Source organism: Gasterosteus aculeatus, chromosome 14, assembly GCF_964276395.1.
Source record: "Gasterosteus aculeatus chromosome 14, fGasAcu3.hap1.1, whole genome shotgun sequence".
Classification (NCBI taxonomy): Eukaryota; Metazoa; Chordata; class Actinopteri; order Perciformes; family Gasterosteidae; genus Gasterosteus; species Gasterosteus aculeatus.
This window is the reverse complement of record NC_135702.1, coordinates 691,034-719,032: the sequence shown is the minus strand read 5'-3', so window position 1 is coordinate 719,032 and position 27,999 is coordinate 691,034. Positions and strand designations below refer to the sequence as shown.

At 49.3% G+C, this 27,999-nt stretch overlaps 1 protein-coding gene across 1 annotated transcript; it reads right to left on the bottom strand.

Annotated features, from left to right (window-relative positions):
• Window positions 1-252: 252 nt before the first annotated feature.
• grk3 (G protein-coupled receptor kinase 3) lies at window positions 253-27,988 on the bottom strand. The gene is made up of 21 exons (XM_078088613.1): window positions 26,037-27,988; window positions 16,333-16,409; window positions 12,476-12,549; window positions 12,252-12,353; window positions 12,092-12,166; window positions 11,316-11,377; window positions 11,173-11,224; window positions 10,933-11,024; window positions 10,640-10,739; window positions 10,445-10,523; window positions 10,117-10,247; window positions 8,483-8,577; window positions 7,693-7,800; window positions 7,047-7,113; window positions 6,095-6,195; window positions 4,863-4,929; window positions 4,423-4,518; window positions 4,170-4,332; window positions 3,646-3,782; window positions 2,824-2,937; window positions 253-2,725 (listed from the first exon to the last, which is right to left on the bottom strand). Exons 1-21 carry the CDS (start codon window positions 26,147-26,149, stop codon window positions 2,564-2,566), a joined length of 2,067 nt encoding a protein of 688 aa, XP_077944739.1. The 5' UTR covers window positions 26,150-27,988; the 3' UTR covers window positions 253-2,563.
• Between the last annotated feature and the right edge of the window lie 11 nt (window positions 27,989-27,999).

Here is a 27,999-nt window from a genome sequence, read left to right as displayed (position 1 = left end):
CAATGACTTTATAACAACTGTTTTTCCCGTTGTCTTTGTGCTTTATATATATATATAAATATATATAATTAGTTGTTTTTTACATTTCATGATGACGGGGGCAATTCAGAAAGTGACCAACCGCGCGCTCCCCTACTGTGTTACCTCTGAATAACAAACACGGAACAATTCACAACAACTTTAATGTGACATTATTAAAATATCAAAGCAATATTTGATGTTTGTGGAATCAAAGCAAACTTGACAAGACTCGACACGGAAAAAGGATTTTTATTCAGGAACTGTTTTTACAAGCAGTCCAACTTTCCTACCAGTCTCCAAAAAAAAAGAAAATAAAATCATGGATATAACAAACGTCTCATAATAGTCATTGAATAATATCATTATAGAACTGCCAGTAGTACTTGAGTCCGTCTGTGAGTTTGATGTGTGCGAGCCGGAGGGTTTTCTTTCCTAAGCTCCCCGAAAAAACCCACACAATAAATATGAAAGAGCAAAGAGTCCTGTATTCAAACAAAAATAATCATCTGGAACTCGCAGGTACAATATCTAAAGTCTTTATGTGCAAAGATTTGAGCCAAAGTCACGAAACGATTAAAACTCACGTAGAAGAAAAAAGAAAAACACCCCGACCATTTTTTCTTTTCTCTACATTAAATCTTTTAAATAAACCTAAAGCATTTCCTCATTTCATATACACATATATTCATATATACTTTTGAATTTTTCTCCTATATGCCATCCTTGTTTTAATTTTCTTTTAATTATTATTTTCTTTAATTGTCTTGTTTTTGAGAATCCGCGTGTGACCTGAAAAAAATAAAAATAAAAGCGCACAGAGAGACGGCGAAGCGCCAACGGACAGAGGGTGCGTGACGACATCGAGCAGGATGGAGCGTCTCCATGGCAACGTGGCGCAGGCGCTCTCCATGAAAATGTTTGCTCACAGTTTCTCTTTTATAAACCCTCCACCACCACGTTGGTGTGTGTGTGTGTGTGTGTGTGTGTGTGTGTGTGTGTATAAAATAAAAAAAGGAGGCTTCCCATTGGTTCCCCTCAATCAGCAACAGTTATTTGGCACATTTAACAACTATTAAGTAACACATTTGGGCTAAAAAGGTGCAACAACGTAACGAAAAAAAGAACATTTTGTTTTACAAAAATAAAAGACAGACTTCCTCTCTAAGACGGTTTCTCTACTCGACTGGTTTGAAGGCTACGAAGAAAAAAAAAAAGCAACCGAGACATCGCAACGCTGCTCCGAGACGTCACACGTCACCACAGCTCTGGACACGCCCCCCCGGCGCCACGTCAAAACCCTGAAATCGCATCGACGAGATCTGCGTGAGAAATAAAAAGAAGAATCTCCGACTTAAAACCGTGTGCAACATTTAAGAGAAAAGGTCAAATCCTACTTTGAGGAAAACCGCCACCCTGAAACTCGATGACAGCAGAAGAAACTATTTGATGCTTTTATTGTGACGGGTGAGAGGAAGCGGAATAAATTTTGGAGATATAAAAAAAAAAAAAAATTAAAAAAAGATCCCCTCTGGTGTTTTATCAAGCACATTATCAGATAGAAATAATGGTTCAACCAGAAGCATTCTGGGAAATCTCCCCGTTGCAGGACTACATGCAAAAAACCTTCGTGATGAAAACACCTGAAAGGCCTCAAACGTCGAGATGATCGAGAGTTTAAGGGCGGACTTCTCCTTTAATTAGCTTCAGCATCGTCTGGGGGGGGGGGGGGGGACGCTACACACAAAACACATCGGGGTCCTTAAGGGGAATTCTGGTTGGGTCCTCAGTTGGTGCAGAGGCATTCTGGGAGATGTAGTTCATCACCAGGAACCCTGGACTACATTCCAACACTGACGCCCCCCAGAAAGGCAGCGGCTTCCTTTAAAGAGGTTTTCTGGTCTCCACGTGTTCAGTGACGCAGCCCCCCCCAGCAGGACAACAAGCCCCTCCTCCTGAAGCAGAACATACTCAGAGGGGGGGTTTCAATACACTCAGAGTCCCCCCCCCCCTTATCGGCAAGTGTCTTCACACAGGAGTTACACCGTTGTCCGTGGTTACTCATCACCAGGTACACGAGTCCTTCGCTGTTCCCACGGCAACCGCCTGCCACCTCCGCCAACGGGATCTCTGTCTCCATGGCAACCGGCTGTACGAGAGCCAATCGGGAACGAGTCTGCGGCTCCTTGTGCTTCCTGCACCGGAATGATGACCCCCCCCTCGAGTAAATGTCTGCTGTTGGCACTTCACGAGCAACGGTTCCTTTTTGTTACTTCTTTGCAAAAAAACATCCCCGCTAAAGACGCCTCGTCATCGGGGGGGAGGGGTGAGGGGGGGGGGGGGTCCTCGTCACATTCATGCGGAGGTGCTTCACATGCCGACACCTCCTGGCTCCTCCCCGTCTACTGGCGAGGTCACATGGTAGACGCAAAAAAAGGATGGCACACCTGCAATTGGTCGAGAGTGAGAGTGTGTGTGTGTGTGTGTGTGTGTGTGTGTGCGTGTGTGCGTGTGTGTGCGTGTGTGTGTAGGTCTGCGTGTGCGTTCACAGGCCGTTGCTGTTGCGGTGTGTGAGTGGCGGCTTGGATAGCTCCACCCCCCCGGCCCGCCCCTTGCCGATGACTTTGGGGGCTCGGCGCAGCAGCTTCTGGGCCTCGGTGAAGGCCTCCGTCAGCTCCTTCTTCCACTGCACGAACTCCGGGTCGCTCTGCGCACGCACACAGACAGACACAGACAGACAGGCACTAGGATGGTAATGAAGCTCAGGGGGATCACGTGTTCATCGGGGGTCTCGGGGGGCCGTACCTCACACTGCAGCACAAACTGCTTCCCTCCTTTGATGCGCAGCAGGATGCACTTCTTGTCTTTAATCTGCGTCTCCTCCACCGTGACGATCTGCTCCATCGTCAGCAGGTTTTGCTGAAGAACGAAAAGGATCAAAGGATGAAGATGAGGATGATGAAGATGCACCTGAGGTCTCCTCAGACAAAGTCACTTTCCCCACTTCTCCCTTCACATGAAGATGAAACTAAATAAAAAGGTTCCAAGTAAAGAAATGTGATGAAAGTAGAACAATAATCCATTTTATATTCATGTGTTCATCCCCAGTACTACATTTCACCCTCGTGTACGTGTGTGTGTGTCTACGTTAGTTAGCCGTTAGCTGCTAACGTTACTAGCGCCTCCTCCTGTTGATCGAGACACGGATCGGTGGTTTAAAATCAGAGAAAACGAATGATTCTACTGAATATTGGGGGAGAAAACGCGGCCGTTAATCGGGTCAGAGCTCTGACGTCAGGGGTCAGAGGTCAACGAGGCTCATGGAAGCTGCTCCTCACTACGCAGCCGGAAGCGGGACTACAGCTCTACACAGAGGCCACGCCCACAACGCCACGCCGTCCTCTTACAGCCGAGACGCGCTGGGCCTTTGAGGAGGGGGGGCTTTTATTTTCTCATCATCTATTGGGACGAAGCACAAAGGTCCTCGAGGACACTCACCCCGTCTCTCTGCATTTTAAAATACGCGAGCCACGTCTCCTTCAGCGCCGGGACGGACAGACAGAGAGACAACGTTCAACCAGACGGACAGAGACAGCAGAGCGTCCTCTCCCCCCTCGGGACACTCACCCGTGACTCGCCCTCCCCCCTCCACTCCACCCGGTTGGGGAACAGGTAGAAGTAGCGGCGCTGCCACTGGGTGAGGAAGGGGTTCCCCAGCTTCAGCATGTAGCCGTGCATGATGCAGTCCTTCCCGAAGGCGTAGTCTGCACACACACACACACACGCACACACGCACACGCACACACGCACACACACACACGCGCACACACACACACACACACTAATATTAAGGGCCAATCACAGATTCTCCTCACTGACTTGAATCAGAAATGGAGGAAATACATTTTGTATCCAACTACAATATTAGAACTAATGAACTATGACGTTGTGTTGACGTGGATGCTACCACGTTAGCGTAGCCTAGCACGTCCTCACCAGACTCCATTAAAAAAAACAAGCATTTTAAAAGTGATCAGAAGTGAAAATGACATGAACTCAGACTTGATCGGGGAAGCTGCAGGTGATGTCATGACCTTCCAGCACACAGAGGTCGTCTCAGACCCCCCCGCCCCCCCAGCTCTGGGACTCACCCTCCTCGTGGCCCAGCTGCTTGTTCTTGGCCCTCTTGCGGGCCTCGTTCTTGTCCGTGTCCGAGTTGACGGCCTCGTAGACCGTCTCGGCCACTTCCTGCTGCCAGCGCTCCGATATGACCAGAGGGAAGTTCTTGTAGAGCTCCTGGTCGCTGTCCAGCAGCTGCAGATTCACACAGTCACACATGAATCAGTGAGCCTTGTGTTCAGTTCAGTCCATCAAAGAGAGAAGATCTCATCTCCTCCTCGTTACCTTGATGCCCTTCGTGTCCTCCTCGTCGAAGGAGCCGATGTCGAAGGCGTCGGCGGCGTTCACCTCCCCCCTGGGAGGAATCAAGGGAGGAGAGTACTGCGGAGGGAGGGGGGGGGGGGGGGGACATGGGAAGAGTTTCAGGGAGGAGGAGCTACAACAGCAAGGCCACACGGCCCCGCAAGCGACGGCGTAACCATGGCAACAGCGTCGGTAACGGACCGGTGATTCATTATAACAAAACAAACAGTCAACTTATTAACAGAAAAACGTGACATTTGTTGTTGTGGCTTTGATTTAAACAAACAGCCAGAACTTCACCAACTTCTGTAAATCTTCTCATTTACTGACTGATCAAAACGGCCTTTAAAAACAGCCTGAACGTGTCATTATATCAGTGGCTGAGCTGACACACGCCTGGAGGAGGAGACACGCGTGTTTACCTTCTGCAGGTAAACCTGCTGCCAGTCGATGCCTTTGAAGAACTGATGCTCCTTCACCTCCGGAGCTCTGAGACACAAACAGGCGTCAGTCATCGCTGTGACCAGCAGGGGGCGCGACCGCCACACTCCCCCCGACGGGCCCAGTGTGTGTGTGTGTCTGCGTGTGTGTGTGCGTCAGCGTGTGTGTGTGTGTGCGTCAGCGTGTGTGCATGTCAGCGTGTGTGTGTGTGTGTGTGTCTGCGTGTGTGCATGTCAGCGTGTGTGCATGTCAGCGTGTGTGTGTGTGTGTGTGTGTGTGTGTGTCTGCGTGTGTGCATGTCAGCGTATGTGCATGTCAGTGTGTGTGTGTGTCTGCGTGTGTGCATGTCAGCGTGTGTGCATGTCAGCGTGTGTGCATGTCAGCGTGTGTGTGTGTGTGTGTGTGTGTGTCTGCGTGTGTGCATGTCAGCGTGTGTGCATGTCAGTGTGTGCATGTCAGTGTGTGTGTGTGTGTGTGTGTGTGTCAGCGTGTGTGCATGTCAGTGTGTGTGTGTGTGTGCGTCAGTGTGTGTCAGCGTGTGTGCATGTCAGCGTGTGTGTGTCAGTGTGTGTGCGTGTCAGCGTGTGTGCATGTCAGCGCGTGTGTGTCAGTGTGTGTGCGTGTCAGTGTGTGTGCATGTCAGTGTGTGTGTGTGTGTCAGTGTGTGTGTGTCAGTGTGTGTGTGTCAGTGTGTGTGCGTGTCAGTGTGTGTGCATGTCAGTGTGTGTGCATGTCAGTGTGTGTGTGTGTGTCAGCGTGTGTGCATGTCAGCGTGTGTGTGTCAGCGTGTGTGCATGTCAGCGTGTGTGTGTCAGTGTGTGTGCGTGTCAGTGTGTGTGTCAGTGTGTGTGTGTCAGTGTGTGCGTGTCAGTGTGTGTGCATGTCAGTGTGTGCGTGTGCGTGTGTGTGTGTGTGTGTGCATGTCAGTGTGTGTGCGTCAGTGTGTGTGTGTGTGCGTCAGCGTGTGTGCATGTCAGTGTGTGTGTGTGTGTGCGCGTGTCAGTGTGTGTGCATGTCAGTGTGTGTGCATGTCAGTGTGTGTGTGTGTGTCAGCGTGTGTGCATGTCAGCGTGTGTGTGTCAGTGTGTGTGCGTGTCAGTGTGCGTGTCAGTGTGTGTGCATGTCAGTGTGTGCGTGTGCGTGTGTGTGTGTGTGTGCATGTCAGTGTGTGTGCATGTCAGTGTGTGTGTGTGTGTGTGTGTGTGTGTCGTACCCTCGGCCCTGGCAGCCCAGCCTCTTGGAGACGTCTCTCTGCAGGAGCCCCTCCAGCAGGTCCTTCAGCTCCACGGTGAAGGAGTCTGGCAGCTCCACGTTCTGGGGGTCCGAGCAGGAGAGTGAGAACACTTCTTCAACTACATAACAATGTGTATTATTAATGCAATAATGTGTAAGGAAGTTACAGATTATAATTCATCTATATTCATGTTTAAACACCATTGATTTGACAGATTATGTGAACACGTCTCTCCCTCTGTGACCCCCCCCCCCCCCTCATTACAGAGATAAACCAGATCAAGTGGTCGGATTACGATTATAATCTGGATTTATTGTGATATGAAAGATCAGACTCTCTGTTTAAAAGGTCCAATTAGGCCAAATAGCCCACGTGTGTGTGTGTGTGTGTGTCGACGGCCTCGTGATGAAACACAACGAACTCAAGAGATTTGGACGAGTTCCACTGACGAGCCAAGAAAAGCGTGCTGATGATGCTGTTTCTAAAGAACACACGCACACACACACACACGCCGAGACACACACACACACACACGTCTGTTGCTGTAGCCCCCCCCCCCCCCCCCCGTAGACCTCCCTCTTTCCATTAACTCTTTCTTTTGTATTAAAATCCAGCTCTGAGGACTCTGTGATGTCGTCCTGCAGTGTCTCGTCCTGAATGGCTCCGTGTTTACATCACGCGTGTTAAAGAACACGTGGTCGAGTCCTTGCCGATGACTGGACGGTTAAAGCACTGCTTATTCTACCGCTTCTTAGTATTTTATTGGGCACTGAAACGTCTAAACAGTAATAACACACTTATTGCATGTGTCAAATCACAAGAATAAAGAGTAAAAATACAAGTTTATTAAATAAGATGTTTATGTTTCATGGCAGGGTGTGCGTGTATATATATATATATATATATATGTGTGTGTGTGGGCGTGTCTTACCATGGTGAGCGTCATGCGGTCGATCTCATGTTTGTCTTTGGTCTTGTGCTGCCTGAAGGGACTGTGCCTGAACAGGACAGAGAGACATTATTGTTAATAAAAATAAAGCATTCAGATTCTTTGCTTCAGTAAAAGTATTTATGTGTAAACACCAGTAGAATGAGGTATGAAAAATATATATCAACGAGTAAATGTACATAAGTGAGAAGGGTAATAACATATTTCACTATTTTTAAAATAACATTTATTTTTATTATTTTATTTTTATTATTTTCCAACCAAACATATTTTGACTTTTCCATTAAAAATATTTTTTAACCTTATATTTTTTCTCAGATTTTCCTTTAACACATTTTATTCCCCCATGAAATCTTTTGAACGTACATATTTGGACTTTTGTTTGAAGTTTGTTATTTTGACCTAATATATTTTTAAACATTTTTTGATTAAAAATGAAAGACTTAATTTAACAAATATTCAGAAACCCAAACTGTAGTCCAGAGACTTAAAACTACACATACAACTTCAGATCAAACACGCAAGCGAACAAGAGGAGCAGATCCAAAGAGTGAGGAGGCTCAAAAGCAGACAGGAGACGAGGAGACAGGAGACGAGGAGGCGGGCTCTCAGGAGGAGGCGTGGTTACCCTCGCAGGAGCTTGAAGAGCATGCAGCCTAAAGAGAACCAGTCGGCGCTGCTGTCGTAGGCCGTCCCCTTCTGGAGGACCTCTGGAGCCATGTAGCCATGAGTGCCCCTGGAACACACACACGCACACACACACACACACACACACACACACACACGCACGCACAGCAGCTTAATAACTGCAGCGCCGGTCACGCGGCATTAACGTCTCCTCTCCTGTAGTAACAGTTGGAGGCGCTGAGGTGAAGCAGGGCGGAGCAGCATGTGACCTCCATCCCTCCCGGGGCTTCTCTTGTAGTCTTATTATTATCTTTGCTCTCTCTGCTTTAGAAAGCTCCTTGCCTCCGTCTGCTACCGTTAGCCGACAAAGCTAGGTTAGCTCGCTGGCTACTAGTAGCAACATGGCTAACAATAGCGGCCATAAACTGCGTCAATGATGAATGCAAATGTTTGCTTCTTTTCTTCCAGAAATAATACCAGATGTTTGTTTCCGTGGCTACTTTCAAAATAAAAGCATTATTTCAAAATAAAAGCAGAGTCACCCTATCACACGCGAGATTTGTGGAGGCCGATAAACAACTATTATCACCACCGCTGTTCTTCTGGGCACTTCGATGTATTTATGTTAGACAGCTAACGTCATGGAATCAACACCTGCAACGGAAAAGTTTCACATCCTGTAGGACACGACATCTCTCTTCCCTCGCTGTGATGTCATCGCTGTTCTTTCTGAACAGATACATATTGTAAAGCCTAGGAGCGGTAACCTGTGGGGGGGGGGAGGTACTCACACGCTGGCGTGAGGTTTCTTCTTGGAGAAGTCGCAGGCGAGGCCGAGGTCAGAGATACGAACATGACCGTGTTCATCCAGCAGGATATTAGCTGGCTGGGGGGGGAGGGGGGGGGGGGGTGAAGGGGGAGAAAGTTAGAGGGACGTTGACGGAGGACAGAAGAGATCAAGTGAATGTTTCACAACTTAAGTTCTAGTTTCCGTTACACAGCAGAAGAATTCAGCCTGGACACAAAAAATAAAAAGAACCTCCTGTCCTGGTTTTCCTCCGATGTTTGGCCCAAACTGAGACCCCCCCCCTCGGCCCCCCCTCCCTCAGCCCCTCAGCCCCCCTTCAACACTCAAAGTATTATCTGCATTGTTCCACTCTGTTTATTGAAGCACTAAAACTCTCCCAGAAATATGTCTGTTGATATGGAAACCAGTCCAAACAAGAGGGGACGGAGGAAGACAGGAAGACCAGAGGACTACAGGGGGGCCAGAGGACTAGAGGAAGACCAGGGGACCAGAGGAAGACAGGAAGACCAGAGGACTACAGGGGGGCCAGAGGACTAGAGGGGGGCCAGAGGACTAGAGGAAGACCAGGGGACCAGAGGAAGACAGGAAGACCAGAGGACTACAGGGGGGCCAGGGGACTAGAGGAAGACCAGGGGACCAGAGGAAGACAGGAAGACCAGAGGACTACAGGGGGGCCAGAGGACTAGAGGAAGACCAGGGGACCAGAGGACTACAGGGGGGGAAGAGGACTAGAGGAAGACCAGGGGACCAGAGGAAGACAGGAAGACCAGAGGACTACGGGGGACCAGAGGACTAGAGGGGGGCCAGAGGACTAGAGGAAGACCAGGGGACCAGAGGAAGACAGGAAGACCAGAGGACTACAGGGGGGCCAGGGGACTAGAGGAAGACCAGGGGACCAGAGGAAGACAGGAAGACCAGAGGACTACAGGGGGGCCAGAGGACTAGAGGAAGACCAGGGGACCAGAGGACTACAGGGGGGGAAGAGGACTAGAGGAAGACCAGGGGACCAGAGGAAGACAGGAAGACCAGAGGACTACGGGGGACCAGAGGACTAGAGGAAGACCAGGGGACCAGAGGAAGACAGGAAGACCAGAGGACTACAGGGGGACCAGAGGACCAGAGGAAGACAGGAAGACCAGAGGACTACAGGGGGACCAGAGGAAGACCAGGGGACTAGAGGAAGACAGGAAGACCAGAGGACTACAGGGGGACCAGAGGAAGACCAGGGGACCAGAGGACTACAGGGGGACCAGAGGACTAGAGGAAGACCAGGGGACTAGAGGAAGACAGGAAGACCAGAGGACTACAGGGGGGCCAGAGGACTAGAGGAAGACCAGGGGACCAGAGGACTACAGGGGGACCAGAGGACTAGAGGAAGACCAGGGGACCAGAGGACTACAGGGGGGCCAGAGGAGGACCAGGGCAGAACCAGAGGACTGGGGGGGACTAGAGGAGGATCAGAAACAGACCAGGAGAGAACAAGTGGACTAGAGGACTATTGGAGAACCAGAAGGGGACCATAGGACTAAAGGAGGATCAGCGCAGGACTAGAAGAAGACCAGAGGAGAACTAGGAGGACTTGACACAGACGCACACTCGTGGAACCGGAGAGCCCACCTTGAGGTCTCTGTAGACCACGAAGCGGTTGTGCATGTGCTCCAGACCGAGGATGATCTCTGCGGCGTAGAAACGCATCTCCTTCTCGCTGAAGACGCCGTGCTGAGACAAGTGGTAGTGCAGGTCGCCACCTGGACACACACACACACACACACACACACACACACACACACACACACAGTGTGACCTCACAGCACCCCATGAATCGATGGATGATGGACAGGAGGTGTATTTATAGAACAGCTGGAGCCGTGTGATGAGGTGATGATGAGGAGGTGGGGGGGGGGGGTCGGGGGGGGGGGGGGTCGGGGGTCGGGGGTCAGCCTACCGTTCATGAGGTCCAGGATGAAGCAGAGCTTGTCGGGGGTGTGGAAGGCGTAGGTCATGCACACGATGAACGGGCAGTCCTAAAGAGAAGCAGATCAGTACCAGATACTCTGCTGTGGTCCAAGTACACAGGAAGTATGAGCTCCATGTACTTGAAGTACATGGTATCCCAGCGCCGTGCAGACGTTAGTCTCACCCCGGTGCTGACTAACGACAGCATGATCCTCTCGTTGAGCGCCAGCGTCTCGCCCTGCTTCATCTTGATCCTCTTCTTGTCCAGACACTTCATGGCGTACCTGAGGGGCGTCAGCGCCGGCGTCATTTCCTCCCGTTCGTTCGTTCGTTCGTTCGTTCGTTCGTTCGTTCATTCGTTCGTTCATTCGTTCGTTCATTTGTTCGTTCGTTCGTTCGTTCGTTCGTTCATTTGTTCGTTCGTTCGTTCGTTCGTTCGTTCATTTGTTCGTTCGTTCGTTCGTTTATTGGCCTTACATCTTTCCCGTGTCGGCCTTCCTGCAGCCGTACACCTCCCCGAAGCCGCCGCGGCCGATGATCCGGTGAACGCTGAAGTCGTTCATGGTGAGCTGAGGAGGGGCGGAGCAGAGTGACATCACACACGCGTGTGTTATGCGTGTAAAATAACAAATAGAAGCGTCTGAGGGTCGGACCGAAGGAAACCCTCTAGCATGGAAACATGTCACTTCCTGTTCACCCCCCGTCCCTCCTACTCACGTGGATGTTCAGCTCCACGTTCTTCCACTGGCAGAAGCGAGTGAACTTGTCGCTGAAAGGGGAAGAAGAAAAACACGCGGGGGGTCAAAGGGGGCGTTACAGAGGTGAAGCTCCGCCTCTTCCTCCCTCTCCGCGCTCCTCACCTCTCGATGAACTTCTGGAAGATCTTCCCTCTCAGGCTGTCGCAGATCTCCATGATGTACGGCTGAGGGGAAGCGAGACACAGGGGACGGGGTCAGACCGGGTCCCAGAGGGGACGGGGTCAGACCGGGTCCCAGAGGGGACGGGGCCAGACCGGGTCCCAGAGGGGACGGGGCCAGACCGGGTCCCAGAGACTCGGAGCCCCCCACTGGGGGCGGTGGCAGGACGCCTTAGAGGGGAAACCACCTTTTTGATTGAACTTGTTTCTCTCCAGATGTTTGGTGGAAAAGGACCTTCTGGGTCAGATTGTACGATGTTCTACACGAGGAACTGAAGCTGTAATCTGTGATCGTTGCGTCGATGCGTTGATCAGTCATTTCACCTCTCAGATCTCAGGTCAAAGGTCGCCATCTGGTCGTGTGTGTGTGTGTGTGTGTGTCTGCTTGCGCGTCTTTAGTCGTTCTGAACTAAAGCTTTAAATCACAGAGCAGTGAAATCACGTCTCCACAGTAGAGCACCACCCTGGAGCTCCAGTTTCTCCCAACAACCCACAGACCTTCAAGTTCAGGTGTAGATAAAAGAGGCCACGGCTGCTGTGTGTGTGTGTGTGTGTGTCTCTGTGTGTGTACTTCACACCCTCAGACGTGTCGCGGGTGTGAAGTCTCTGATATTTTAATTATCCGTCAGCCGTCAGTGGTCTGCTGGTCTGCTGGGATTGGATCCCATTCAGCGGGTGGTTGTTGTGCGCACGTTGTGTAGATAGCGTGTGTGTCGTCACCTGGAAGAGGGTCGGGGGAACCTGCTTCTTCGTCAGGTGGCTCTGCACGTGGTCCACGGCTTTCTTAGAAAAGGGCTGAGACACATAAACCATAGAGCAGTAAAGTGTGTGTCTGTGTGTGTGTGTGCGTGCGCTGTGTGTGTGCGTTGTGCGTCCTTACGTGGGAGCAGGACAGCAGCTCCTTCATGATGTATCCGTCGTAGATCTGCCGGCTGCGGCTCAGCCGCTCGTCCTCCGAGTCCAGCTTCTCGTAGTCCTTAATCTGAGATCACACACACACATGGTCACACACACACACACACACACACACACACGGTCACACACACACACGGTCACACACAGTCACACGACGCCACACTGAGCGACACTGTCTGATCCACTCACCTCCTCGTAGAATTTGAGCTGAGGAACGGCCTCGTCAATCTCAGTCATACAGAAGTCCTTGAAGAGGAGAAAGCCTGTATGGGGGGGGGGGGGGGGGGGGGGGGGGGGAGAGGGTGGGAGAGGGTGGGAGGGTGGGTGAGGCCTGTGAGGACACGCAACACGCCAACACTAAACAACATGGTCACACTTCCAGAGTCCCCAGAGGATGAACCCTTCAGACGGTGACGAGTTTTAAGATATTCAAATCATTTATATAAATTATATATATATAATTTACTGAGGTTGTCACAGCCAACACACACACACACACACACACACACACACACACACACACACGCACACGACTCAAACCCACCAACAATGGATGAAAATCTCACCACACTGAAACATTATCTGAAGAAGACGAGGGGGGGGGTCTGTTGCCATGGTAATTGCCTCCCTGGCCTGCGTGTGTTCACAGTGGAGATAAAGAGATACAGCTGGTGGTGTGACACCACTTCACGCTTCACTGTGGACGGAACAAAGACATCTAGAGGACAGAGGGGACAGACTGCGGTTCTGTCCCCTCGCAGCGCTAACCCGATTAGCTTTAGGTTTTAGCACAAATAGAAAGCTAAGGAGCTCCATGAGGATCAGGAGTCTGTGTGAGCTGCTACGGGGTACACAACACATCAAATACACAACTACACAATATGAAACCACTTTATAGAGGAGAAGAAGAAGAAGGAGGAGGCCTTTCTGCCTCCATCATCCATCCTGCTCCTCTTCCCCATCAGGCGTTATCGCTGCTCCAGACGTGATGCATCATTTCCCCCCCCCCCCCCGGTCTAACACAAGACGCGCTTGTTTGTAGAATGGGCGCCGCTGACAACCACAGCAGGAAGGTGTGAGGGGGGGGGGGCACGCACGCTACAGCTGTTACATCACCACCACTCGAGGATTAACCTTAATCGCTGAACACTTCAACACGGCCTGGCTAATTTAATTCAACACACACACACACACACACACACACACACACACACACACACACACACACATATGATTAAAAGAATCAGTCGGCAGGACGATCATCTGCAGCTATTTGGAAAATCTTCTGCTAATATGATTTGAGTTCATCCTGCAGGGACGGAAACCAGCGGAAAACATTTGATTTGGTTTCAATTCAATTTATGGAGAAAAAAAAGAAAAAAGGTCGTATTTGTTACTGAGGGCAACGGCTTCCCTGTGATGCATTAAACATGAACTGACCTTTACTGTGTGTGTGTGTGTGTGTGTGTGTGTCCTCCTTGCTCTGCAGTCTCACAGCATGAAGTTTTACTTTCTGATATTTCTGACAAACGATTGTATACGCTTGTTTTCTTTGAGCGTCTCCGATAATCTCAGTTTATCTATTAAACATCTTTAGCTTCAAACCGCCGACGTTCCAACGGATCTTTAGCACGTCACGTGCAGAAAAGATCATCGCGTTATAAATGAAAAAATGAAGATGTGGAGATGAAAGTGTGGAGAGCAGCGTGAGGCGCAGACCCCCCCCCCCCCCCCCCCGGGCCTGTTTGTGCTCCGGTTCACACCGACGGGCCGGATGTCTTCCTCTATTTTGCTAAAGCAGCAACGCGGAAGAAGCTCAACAAGCATCGGAGGCGGCTGAGTGGACGTTATGGAGTTATTATTATTTAAAGATTATCGTGAAGAGATCGTCATCGTCATCGTCATCATCATCATCATCATCATCATCGTCATCATCATCGTCATCATCCCCGAGCTGACAGCATCTCAGACATATTGAGGACCGTCATGTGAACCAAATGAACACCGATTAAACAGTTCTTTCAACAATCAGCGAAGCTGGAGGGAAATGATCATTATCCTCAGTCCCGTCTTTCCCATAGTCTTTGAACACATCATGTATTCTACGTGTCACTTTCACAACAAATAAACACTTCACTTTCATCAGATCCTCCAAAGCAACTCGGAGCTCCTCGATGACGCTGACGTCACCCCTGATCCACGTGAGACGACATGTGACCACGAATCAAGCACGTTAAACTCCACCAAGCAACGCCACAGCGACCAGAGGAACCCGGGAGAGGTGAAGACCCCCAGAGCCCTCAGAACCACACACCATCTGTAGATGTTCATGGTCTCAGTCTCTAGTCTCAAGTCTTCTTCAACACACATGATGTTCATTTAGTGAGTTATGGTCCATGTAGAGTCACACAGACCATGACGCAGGGGACGCTTTAGGGCGGGGCTACACAGTGATTGACAGGTCTCTACCAGAGACGTATACTAAACAAACATTGACTCTCCTGCTACAAAGACTGCAGTTGGCGACCTGGCATAACATCTGGAGGTAGACGCAGTACACCTCCCTGCTGCTGGTATTGTTTGCCCCGACGGTTTAGAGCAGGACAGACAGGAGGACAACCAGAGGGGTGGACGCCGTGTTGACAAACGCGCCTCAGCCTCCGGGAGGAAAGAACGCTGCATTCTGGGATGCCGGGGGGGAAAAAAATCTCTCTCTCTATCACCTCTTTTATTCCCCACTTTAATCAATTTCATTTCTCCCCGTTGACGAGCAAGTGCAGCAGTTCTGGCCCAGGTTCCCATGGCAACCCCCCGGCAGTTGCCAGGCAACGCAGAACTCTCCATCATCCATTCCAGAAGTCTGACAGACGGAGAGGGAGAATGCCAAAAGGGGGAGAAAGAAGGAAGAAGGGAGGGATGAAGAATGACAACAGGGAGCGGTCACACGGAGCTTTCTGTCACTAAAGACGTGCTGTTATTTATAATGCAACCTGGTTGTCATGACGCCCAAAGACGGCTCATTGAGCTCATGGACAAAAAGCACTTTAGGAGAACTAAAGAAGAGCTTCAACATCTGTAAAGCCGCAATCGAATCAGCTGTGAGGAACTGCAACAAGGGAGGGGGGTGATGCTGGGTCAGTAACAGCCAGCTCCGCTTTCAGGTCTCCGCTTTCCTCCCCGTTAGCGGCTCAACACACGCAGTGCGGTTTGTACAGTCGGACGGCGCTCAAACGGGCCGCATGCAAACAGCTATATTTACCATTAAAATGTGCACAGGACGAGACTGCCCCCTCAGTGGTTAGCATCACAGCTAGCGTAGCATTTACGAAACGTGCACACTGAACCTCCTCCATTACATGTCCTTTAGATGACGCTTTTATCCAAAGCGACTTACAATAAGTGCATTCCATCCTTTTACATAAAGTGACATCTCTTATTATTTTACTTTAAAGACATGTCTCCATGTTGATCAGTGATTGACAGGTCTCCAAATATGGTCACTGTTGGCTGCAAAAAGAAAACAAGATGGCGACGGACAAAACGGCAAAATCAAAACCTCAAAACCTCAAAGACAGAGCGAGAGACACAGAAGATATCAGAAGTGGAGTAAATGCTTTCTGATCTAAATATTGAAGGCGGAGCTTCGGTGCCAAACATCTCTAACATAAAGCACTTGTTGAGATATATCGACTCCAGATAGATTTTGAGTTTGACTAAATGTTCATCTAATGGACCGGCTCAGATGAAACATAATTATTCATCCTATGGGGAACATAGAATGATGAAACATCCAACATCTGTTGAGACATTTGACTTAGTAAATATAAATATCACAAATGTCAAAGCCTGCACGGTTCATCCTCTGGGGAACACGAATGGATCCACAAACATTGGTTATGAATACATCCAGCCGATGTGCAGGCATGTGTCCAGAGGAAAAATGAATAGTTCTGTTAAGAATGTCTGCAAAAATATGGTTTTATTTTGGCGGGGTGTTCCTCTACGATCATGTCTCCTAAAATGTGACGAGAAAAACGTCCACTCACCGATTTTCTGATTGAAGATTTTGTCAAAAGTCAGTTCGTCTCTCTCCTCCAGGTACTTCTGCATCACGCTGCGGATGCTGTGGACAAAAGGCGTGGGTCACTACACAAACACACACATGTACACACACATTTATATGGTTGGCTTCCAGCTCAGGCTGCTCCCGCGAGTGATCCCGGCCTCGGCTTGTGCCTCTCCCTGTCCCCCGACGGGGGGGGGGCTGTTAACCACACAGTCAAGAACCATGAATCAATTAGTGCCTCCTCCACGCGGCCCATTAACACTCCGCCAGCGCCCTGCGGGCCCCCGCCCCGCCGAGGGAGGAGGCCCTGCTTCACCTGCGAACGCCTCGCCAGGGAGCGTGTAATGACGCACTCGTGCTGGCTTCACCCCCCCGGGCTCCTCGGTGGGAAATCAGAAGTTCTCCAAAGGGTTTATGTGCATCACGTCTCACCGACGCTCGTACAGATGTTCATCATCATTAACTGGAGCATATTGTGACTTTGACTCTACTCATGTAAACATCACACAGATGAGACTAAAGACATTTCTCAATATTTTATACGTGCTCAGTTAGTGGAAAACAAGCTCTTCAGTTTTTTCTTGTTTTACAAGCGACCTGACCGCACTGAACAGGAAGTCACCACAACACGTTGTATACATCTCTGGTAGAGACCTGTCAATCAGCTTGTAGGCCCGCCCTAAAGCAAGCAAGTAGAGTTCTTTCCTAACAGACGCCTATGAGGAGTCGCCCCTGGTGGTCACTGCACAGAATGGCGCTTTAACGCGTGAAGCTTCGGCTTCACTCTGCAGCAACTTAGTTGAACCAGGAAGGAAGTCCAGTTTATTTAAAGGATGTTTGACATTAGTCAGAGTATCCACGGCTGCTAATATTTATCATCACCAAACACAGCTCAGTGGGAACGATGTGTGTTTCAGACAGACTGCTTAACTGCAACATATTGGGCCTCAATAGATTTATATGCGTCATATAGCTCACCGTGATCTAGAATACAACTTCAAACATTACAGTTTACATATTCATCTATTTATAGAAGCTAAAACTTCCTCTTTCAGAGGAGGCTGCCGCTGAATCATCAGCAGCTGAATGTTGGAGGGAAGCTAATGAAAGCTAAGGTTAGCAGGGGAAGCTAATGAAAGCTAAGGTCAGGGAAGTTACCTTGAGCTACAGTCAGTCAAAGTAAGCGGATGATAGCTAAGGTTAGCGGATGATAGCTAAGGTTAGCGGAAGGAAGCGGATGATAGCTAAGGTTAGCGAATGAAAGCTAGTTTTAGTGTAAGGAAGCGAATATAGCAAAGGTTAGCGAATGAAAGCTAGTATTAGTGTAAGGAAGCGGATGATAGCTAAGGTTAGCGAATGAAAGCTAGTATTAGTGTAAGGAAGCGGATGATAGCTAAGGTTAGCGAATGAAAGCTAGTATTAGTGTAAGGAAGCGGATGATAGCTAAGGTTAGCGAATGAAAGCTAGTATTAGTGTAAGGAAGCGGATGATAGCTAAGGTTAGCGAATGAAAGCTAGTATTAGTGGAAGGAAGCGGATGATAGCTAAGGTTAGCGAATGAAAGCTAGTATTAGTGGAAGGAAGCGGATGATAGCTAAGGTTAGCGAATGAAAGCTAGTATTAGTGGAAGGAAGCGGATGATAGCTAAGGTTAGCGAATGAAAGCTAGTATTAGTGGAAGGAAGCGGATGATAGCTAAGGTTAGCGAATGAAAGCTAGTATTAGTGGAAGGAAGCAGATGATAGCCAAGGTTAGCGAATGAAAGCTAGTATTAGTGGAAGGAAGCTGATGATAGCCAAGGTTAGCGAATGAAAGCTAGTATTAGTGGAAGGAAGCGGATGATAGCCAAGGTTAGCGAATGAAAGCTAGTATTAGTGGAAGGAAGCTGATGATAGCCAAGGTTAGCGAATGAAAGCTAGTATTAGTGGAAGGAAGCGGATGATAGCCAAGGTTAGCGAATGAAAGCTAGTATTAGTGGAAGGAAGCTGATGATAGCCAAGGTTAGCGAATGAAAGCTAGTATTAGTGGAAGGAAGCGGATGATAGCCAAGGTTAGCGAATGAAAGCTAGTATTAGTGGAAGGAAGCTGATGATAGCCAAGGTTAGCGAATGAAAGCTAGTATTAGTGGAAGGAAGCGGATGATAGCTAAGGTTAGCGGCAGGAAGCTACGGTTAGCTGGGGGAAGCTCATGTTGAGCGCACAGACAGACATGTTCCGCTCATCAAGTTCTCGAACGTCTTTCTAAAAACAGCCAATGACGCGGTGACCTCGTTGTGAGCGCTCACACCCACGAATAAAAACTTCCGTGGGCAACGGCGTCACACTTCAGCTTGTGGGAGCAGACGACCTCTGGAGGAGGGGGGGGGTGCATGTGGTGTCATCGGCTGCAGGGCGCCAGGGTTTCGCAGGAAGGACGCATAGACTATAGAGTCTGATCCGTGATCCGATCATATGATCTATGATCTGATCTCTATGATCTGAGATCTATGATCTGGGATCTGTGCTGTGATCTGTGATCTGATCTGTGATCTGTGATCTGTGATCTGATCTGTGATCTGATCCAAACACAAGGAGTCTGAAACAAATTGTGTGACTTTCCTGGAACAAACCATGACTTTGACTTCTTCTTCTTCTTATTTCCTGCATATTGAGACACAGGAAGTGCGTCGGCGTCTCTGAGCATGTGTGGTCTCTTCATAAAGGAAATAAAGACAGCAGGCGCGAGGTGCGTTAGGCGTTAGTCGGCTCCGGGACTCTGACCCAGAGGTTACGGGGACTTCCTGTTAATACGTTAAATATTTAAGCCGTGGGGTCAGAGGTCGACGCTGAAGGAAACTACAAGAAGTTAATACACTCAGTACTATTTGAGTACTCCTTCAGGTACATGTACTGCTAAACCTCAGCTCTGTGGTACACACGTTTATAAATACAAATCCGGAGTCTATCAATTATGGATTTTTATCATTATTGATACTAGTAGTACGTGAAACATTTACTCAAAACTGAGCAATGTGAAAGCAGCAAGAACACAGTGTAGAAATACTGCTACGAGTATACCTTTTTAAATTTTTTTTTACATTTACTTGCGTTGCAATATATTTGACAGTACTATAATATATTATACTGTTACACTATTATTGGAGTAATCTTTGTGTTGGTTACTGTAATGTTGCAGGTGGTAAAAGTGTCTCTCGCTCACACACACTTTTAATGACTGAAGTCATCGTCAAATAAAATAGAAGATGTGTTTGCTCCGATAGAAGTATGTTAGAAGAAGAACGTACTTTGTTCACACAGAGCATCATGTACAGGCTTCCTGGTCGGTGTAGTAAGTGAAACAAAGTATATAAAATCAATCCAAGATCGTGGTCAGAGTCTCCCACCATCAGGCCGCTGCTCCGTCATTGCAGCAGTGGCTTCTGGGAGTTCTTTTATTTCCAGATGGAGGCCAGTGTTAGCTCGTGGCTCTTTGTAATAGTGCTCATCTTGTTGTTGTGGAGGTAACAGCTGGTTCCTGCTGAGGCAGATGTAATGGAGGCGGAGTTATGTAACCACAGCCAACGGGAGAGTGCAGTGCATTGTGGTCCCTCGCCTGCATCCGACCATGCATGGTTTGTTTCCTGACCTCACCGGGACGTTTCTCCAGGGAGCCATACTGGTATCGACCCCCGACCCCCCACCCCGTGTACCGTTAGCCATCCGAGTGTAAATAAAGCTTTACTCAAACATTCAGTGGAATCAGCGATGGTAGCAGCCGTCTTTCTAGTGTCCGATCATGTGATCAGGGTTCAGATCGACAGGAGGCGCCAGTCACGCTAGCAGCTAACAGCTAACGAACGGAGGTTCACTTTATAATAATACTACTTTTATTTTTATAGCGCTTTTCTGGGAAGCCAAAGACGCTTTACAGTGACAGGCAAGAACGAGAAAAGGTAAATAATAATAAAAATAGAGCTGGAGGAAGACTCGTGTAGGGGTTAGCATGTGTAGGCGAGTTTGAATGATGATACGGTGCCTGGATGGGGGGGGGGGGGGGGGGGGGCGTTCCCTGTCACCCCAGGTCCAGTGCATGACTTTAATGAATTTACTGCAGTCTCAAAATGATTCACCCCTTCATGACGAGCATCTTCAGTACTTAGCAGAGCACCTTTGAAATGATTCAACTCCCCGTATCAAGCACACCTGGTGCAACTAACAAGGGCTTCATTAGTTCAGGTGTGCTTGAGATAGAACACATAAACACCTGGTCTGATCCGGGTTTGTTCAGAGTGACGTTTGATTGCATGTTAGAAATATGCTCAAGTCAAAAGAATTGACCAAAACGTTCAGGGAAGAGATCGTTGCACAAACAAGGAAAAGGATACACAAAGATGGCAAAAGCACTGATGTCCCTAGAAATACAGTTGGAAGCATAGTTGGCAAGTTGAAAGTTGAAGGACCAGTGGCTACGCGACCTGGACGTGGCAGAAAGAGGAAGCTGTCAGCGGCTGCCACCAGATTCCTGAGGAGGCAACTGGTCAAAAACCCTCGAGTGACTGCAGAACACCTGCAGCGAGACACCTGCAGCGAGACACCTGCAGCAAGACACCTGCAGCAAGACTTGGTGGCAGCAGGCACTGAGGTTTCAGTTTGCACAGTAAGGCGCGTACTGAACACTGAAGGGTTCCACGCCCGGACTCCAAGACGCACACCTCTACTGACCCAACAGCACAAGAAAAGTGCTGAAAACCACATAAATAAGCCACCGATGTTTTGGAATTCTGTTCTGTGGAGCGATGAGACCAAACTGGAACTATTCGGGCCTGTGGATCAGCGCTCTGTCTGGAGGAAGAAGAATGAAGCATATGCTGCCTACAGTGAAGCATCAGTGATGCTCTGGAAACCTGCAGCGTGTGGAGGCCACGATGGACTCAAATATCAGGAAATCTGCCGTCTGTGATGAAGCTGAGACTTGGGCGTCATTGGACCTTCCAACAGGACAATGATCCCAAGCACACCACAAAGTCCACCACGGCTTGGTTTCAATAGAAAAAATGGAAGATTCTAGAGTGGCCGTCACAGTCGCCTGACTTATACCCCGTCGAAGATCTCCGGTGGGATTTGAAGAAGGCGGTTGCATAACACACACTAAAGAATATTAGTGAACTGGAGACCTCGAGGAACGGGCTCAGATTCCTCAGGAACGCTGTCAGAAGCTGCTGTCTGGCTGTGCATCACGTTTGCAGCAGGTCATCACAGCCAAAGGTGCTCTAAGTACTGAAGATGCTCGGCATGAGGGGATGAGGGGGTGAATCATTTTGAGACTGCAGTAAAGTCATTAAAAGTAGCATTTTGTGTTGAATTTGGATAAAACCTTTGTAATATTAGTTTCATTAAACTAAAACAATTATTGTGTAATTCTGTGTTTATTGCAAACAGCTGAGAAATTGTATATTTTGCCAATAAACCTAATGTGCAATGGGGGGTTGAATCATTTTGATTGGCACTGTAGCTGTTAGCAGTGGTGCTAACGTGGCTAGCTCTCTCTAATCGCTACTTTAACATATTTAACTTCTGTATTTGTCCCCCTGTGAGGGAGACAGTGAGCGGCTTTGTGTCCGCCAGCTCAGGCACAACAAAACAAGCGCTTCCATCGCCTCGTCCGCCCCTCTGCACGCACGTCGCTCTCTTCACCTGAGGAACTTACCCCACTCTGAAACTGGTTTTTCCAGCTGCTGCTCGGCGCCTGAATGCACCAGCTGTCAGGTTTCAGGGGTTTGTTAAAGGAGCAGCAAGTAGAAATATTTTCATGTGTTTTGTTTCTTTCTTCATTCTCGGAAACAGCAGCCGACATTACATTCACACGCTACCTTTATTACCTCCACACAAGTATTACGACTTTCGTGACACACGGAGGGCCTCGTAACCATGGTGATACGGCTTCAGCACAGCGAATCAACTCTACACAGTAGAATGAATAAATAAATAAATATATACATGTGTGTGTGTATAATTAAATACTATTGCTTCATAGAGAAAAGCTAAGACCTGCCCTCCTGGACTACTGTAACTCTCTCCTGCAGGTCTCCTGCTACCACCATTCAGCCTCTGCAGCTCATCCAGAATGCAGCAGCTCCAGTGGTCTTCAACCTTCCTAAGTTCTCCCTCACTTCTCCACTCCTCCGCTCTCTTCACTGGTACCGGTGGCTCATCCAGTTCTAAACATGGTGCTAAGGTACCATGCTGTGAATGGATGGGGTCCAGCTTCCATCCAGGACCTGGTCCAACCCGACATCCCGACCTCTGACCTCTCCGCTCTGCATGTGATAAACTGCTTGTTCCTCCTCACTGAGAGCAAAACACTCGACTAGATCTCCACTCTTTGCTGTCCTGCTCCTAAATGGTGGAAGGAGGTCTCTGAAGACATCAGGACCACAGAGAGCCTTCACATCTTCAGACTAAAGACACACCTCTTCAGACTCTACCTCCACTAACACACTAACTAACTGTAGCACTTACATTGGACTCATAATGGTTCTTATCTACAGTGAGTTGTACTGAAATTGCACTTTCTTGTTCCTTGTTGGGAGTTTGTGTCCTTCTGGTTAAATGCACTTGTTGTACTTTGGATAAAAGCTTCAGCTAAATGACGTGTGATGTCAAATCGAGGAAAAGAGACCTACAGTGAAACTATGATAACTTGATTATGATTAATAACCAGCTAATGACCACATCAATCAGAAATATTATTTATTAACAACTAATAATAGCTGCACAGTAGTTCCTAGTTCCTTATAAATACGCAGAAACTGCAGTACTACTACTTCTGGGTACATGTTAAAGTACCAGTTTTACACTGCTGTTAAAAAGTCCTTCAAATAACATGAAACATTCTGAGAAACAATATTTATATCTTTTGCTATTGAAGTGACATCAACAACTAGAACTTTGATCGGCTCATATTCTCGCGAGTGTTTCACTAGTGGAAATAATGCTTGTGATAACTCAGATATCACATATGAGTAAACTGATCCGAGGACAGCTCTGTCGCCACTTCACTATCTCCTTTAGTCAAAGGATTCCATTCATCAAATAATAAGCACCAGCGTTTTCATTTACAGTCACAGGAACAAACGTGGCGTTTACAGAGTGTCCTCGAACACCACACAACTCAAGTCCTGTTTACAGAATCACCAAAAATGTCCCTTCGGCATTCGGTATTATCAGTTAAAAAGCAGAAGAGGTGCATTCTGGGAAGGTGTGTTTCTGCAGTGTTTGAAAATTCTCCCACCGAAGGTGCGAGTGGACATCGCGTTCTGAGAATCTGTGACTCTGTGGAACGCCACACGTCTCTGGACTCCGCCTCTCCCCCGTGTGACCCCCCCCGGCAAACGCCCTCCAGTGCGAATTGGAGCAAATTCTCGCCGTCTCGCCTCCGACCTTCTCTGCTGAGAATGTGGCAGCAGCTCGCCATCTCAAGAAGGGCCTCTCACGTGCACTACCGGTGAACACGTGCACGCCGAGCGCACCGCGTGTGAGACGAACAGGAAGACGAGTTTTCTGCAGAAGCTTTTCACACATCTCCACTAAACAGCGTGTGTAGAAACATGACTTCTCGTGTGTTGCTACGGAAACGCTGCAGGAACAGCAGCAGCGGTTGAGGGTCACATGACGACGTCCGCGGTGTGCAAGCGTTTCACGTTAAACACGGTGCAAAGGTGTGTCAACATGGGGGGGGGCACCACATGATGACTCAGCACCTCAGACGATGGGGTCCTAGATGAGGAGGGGGGCTGATCCATTAAACCAGCCTCTACTGCATTTATTATATATATTTATTACTTAGAAGTGTTCAACAGCAGGACGAGTTGCTACAGAATCCTAATGAATTACTATGTTCATATTATGTTCAGTACTGTCAGTTCTGTTTTAGAATAAAACGCTTTTTCTTAATGCCATTTTTTATTATTATCCCATTAAATAAAAAAAAAATCGTCTGATAAATCGATTATCAAAATAATCGTTAGCTGCGGCACTAAATTAAAGCCTCGGAGAGAAAACGTGAGCTAAAACGCCCCTTGAGTGCTGACTACTCAGAGGAGGTGGTAATCAATGATGTGAGGAGATGGACACTGATCAATAATAGTAACCCATAATCTACCAGCTGGTGTTTGGGGAATGAACACAGGTTTAGTAGAGAAGCTCTACTATTTGTTCAGGTGTTAGAATGATTTAACATGTTTTAACACTAAGCATCATTTCATTAACTATTAATTGAGCAGTTAAACAATGACTACCATTACTTTCACCAGATAGGTTCTGTGCTCTTATTCTGAAAAGAACAATACTCCTAATAAGCTTGTTTACGTGCTCAATAAAACAAACATTTCATTGATGTTCACAGGAAGCAGCTAATATTCTGATTATGGTAAAACGACCTCATCTTCATCTTCATCATCAGTGACCTCGTTCTCGTCTTTGTTTACACGTGCTTAGAATATAAAATGTATATATAATATATACACGCTTGTACAGATGTACACATGGCGGTTGGACTTCAGGTCACACATAAAAAAGGCTGCAGAAGCTCTGCTGAGTCAGGTGAGAGGGTGGGTTAGCTCGTGGCTAACAGCGATGTCTCCAGATGAGTGAGGCGGGCTGGGAGCGAAGGACCGATTCACAGAGTAACTACACACAGGAAGTGTGACTCGTGTCCAGTGACACACGGACCAGCAGGCCTTCCAGGGGTCAGAGGTCACAAACATACTTTAGGTTGTGCACAGAGAAAGAACTGGTCCCATCGAACACAGCAGCCAGACACGAGGACACCAAGAGGGGGGGGGGGGGGCTACGCTAACGTGGCTAACGCACGGATCAATGCGCCAACAGAGGAAGGCGGTTACTAGTTACTAGTTAGTCAACTCTTTACTACTGACAGCTTACAGCCACAGGACTCATCTTCCACCAGCCGGACTTCACGGCTCAGAGGAACCGGGAACCGCTGCCCCCCCCCAAAAAGGCAGGTTCCACCCACATCAGCACTTTAGAGGTGGAGCCGCTGCGTGTGGAGGAGTCGGTAAGAGATTAATAAACAGGAAGGAGAAGGAAACACAGCGAGGGGGAGAGCACACGCAAACACGCACACGCACACAAAGGTGATCATTTGACTGAAACCCAAATGTGTCGGACCCCCCCATGTAAAGCAAACCTGTTAGTAACCAAATGTTTAACCACATCCTCTTCAATCAAGCTGCACGCTGCAGAACACACACACACACACACACACACACACACACACACACACACACACACACACACGCGCTGCAGGGACAAAAGGGTGTGACATGGGGGGGGGGGGGTCCACGCTGGGTTCTCAAACACCCATGTGTGTATGAGGGGTTCAGCATCAAGGGGGGGGGGGTCGTTACATGGAACCATGATAAAGAAGGCGGGTTATTGATCTGTGGGGGGGGGGGGGGGGGGGGTTGGTGTGTGTGCGTGAGAACATGCCGATGAAGCCCGCGCGTGCACGTGAAGTGGCAGCAATGATTCTTTAGTGAACACAAACTGAAGAGGACGTATATTCAGTCGGGGGGGGGGGTTGGGGGGCAGGAGGAAGCGCGCCTCCGCACACGGCGTGCACGGATCGATCCGCTACGCGCGCACACAGTCACCGCTCGTACAAAGGGGGGAAGGGAGGGGCTCACCTGGGCTCCGGCAGGATGATCTTCTTGCTCGCGCGGGCCGCGGGGGTCGACTTGCTCTTCTCCATCGCCATCAGGTAGCTGACGTCGGCCAGCACCGCCTCCAGGTCCGCCATCTTCCCGCCCTGCTGCGACCGATCGATCCGACCAACCGGGCCTCCTCCTCCTCCTCCTCCTTCTTCTTCTTCTACGGCTTCAGGGGATTAAAAGCACAGCGGGGTCCTCCACCGGGCGACAGGCGGGGCGGGGGGGCCGACTGTGAGCGGACCATCGACGGGGGAGAGGGTCGTTGTCTCCGGCTTGTCTCTCTGCCTCACGCCGCCCTCAAAGTACCGTCATTGTGACAGAAGAGGGGGGGGGCATGGGATGAAGGGCCCGGGGGGCGCTGGGTCAGCGGGCGGGTAATCCCATGAGATACAATATATAAATACAGGAGATAAAATCCAGTAAATGAAGCGATGTCTCGCCAGGAGACCAGCCGTCTCTGGGGGACTCTCCTGGAAATGTGCCCCCCCCCCCCTCACCACACACACACACGCAAAAAAACCGACACGTGCAGGTCTATTTACCCCCCCACCCCGCGTGCGGTGTAAACACCTGTCTGTCGGTGAGCGGGAGGTGCGGGTGAGACACGGAGCACACGCGCGCTGCTTCCCGGGGAGCTTACGGTGGGGGGCGGCAGGTGGAGGTTCTGATCATCGAGGTGGTGCCCCCCCCCCTCCTCCTCCTCACGGTCCCGAACAATCGATAGAGAAATGCTGACGTTCCGGATCAGAGATGAGCCCGGACTGTTGCGTCCGTCGCTGCTTCCGGTGTCAATCAATCACCCGCGTTAGAGTAAAACACCCCGAAAGACGTCATTAACCACCGTAAGTGCGTTAGCTGCAGCTAACGGGTGTAATCGATTAACCGCGAGGCAAATCCGCCGAAGCTAATCCGCTCGTCGGGAGGAGGGGGGGGTTCGGGGGGGTCGCGTGGGTATCGATATTTTTTTGGGTTCGTTTTTGCTAGTTAGCCACCAAAGCTAGTTAGCACAACCTGCTAGCCAGTTAGGCTAACTACCGAATAACCGTGACTAATCGATACACCCGATCCCGCTCGGGGGCTTCCACTTCGGCCGATGTGTTGTGATAAAAGCCCCGGATGCCGGCAGCTAACAGCCCCGGCTAGCTTAGCCGACTTAACGGCTCGATTCGGGATTTAGTTAATGAGCTAACGGCTGCGGGTCGGGCTCGTTATTTTGGGGAAGTCTTGCAGCGGGTTTTCCGCGAGAGAGACCCCGAAAGATCAACACATAAACGGCGTCAGAAGCGAAGTGTGTCCCGGCGGGCGATAATCCTTAGTCCGCTCGCTGAGTCGCCCCGGGAGCACGGCGGCGTGGTGGTGGTCCCTCCTCGTCTGGAGACCCAGCAGAGAGCGACTGGCGGTCGGGCTGATGGTGACGCTGATGTCGGTGGAGGAGGGGTGGTGGTGGTGGTGGTGGTGGGGGGGGCGAGGTCCGTTTATCTCGTTAAAACTCTTCTACTCGTGTTGAATATTGAAGACAAGACGTTTAAAGCGTTGTTGTGTTTAAAAAAACAACAATAACCACAACACCAAAAAAAACACGGCGCCGCAGGTCGAGAATCTAGCGACTCGTGGCTGGCCGGGGTATCCGCGCTGGAGAGCTCGTGTTCCGGATAAGTAGCTGTCCTCCGCCCGCTGCCTCCCCGGAGCGAAACTCCCGTCCGCTCCGCTTCCGGTTAATCTGCCCGCTTTCCAGCTCCGATGTGGCACATGTTTGTTTCAGATCAACTGCCTCTACCGTAGCGTATTTTCTGTGTATATAGATGTATATCTGTAGACATAAATACATATATATGTGTGTATATATATACATATATGTGTGTATATATATATTTGTAGCACAGCGCCACTGCTTGCTTTGCGGGTCCAACTTCCTCCCACTGCGGCGGAGGGGGAGGCT

Excerpts from the sequence above, each read along its gene's own strand:
- grk3 (XM_078088613.1), bottom strand. The coding sequence starts at position 26,149 with ATGGCGGACCTGGAGGCGGTGCTGGCCGACGTCAGCTACCTGATGGCG. Across the intron at positions 6,196-7,046 it reads ACCGCATGACGCTCACCATG|AACGTGGAGCTGCCAGACTC; the intron begins GTAAGACACGCC and ends TCGGACCCCCAG. Across the intron at positions 3,783-4,169 it reads GCAGCTGGGCCACGAGGAGG|ACTACGCCTTCGGGAAGGAC; the intron begins GTGAGTCCCAGA and ends GTGTGTGTGCAG.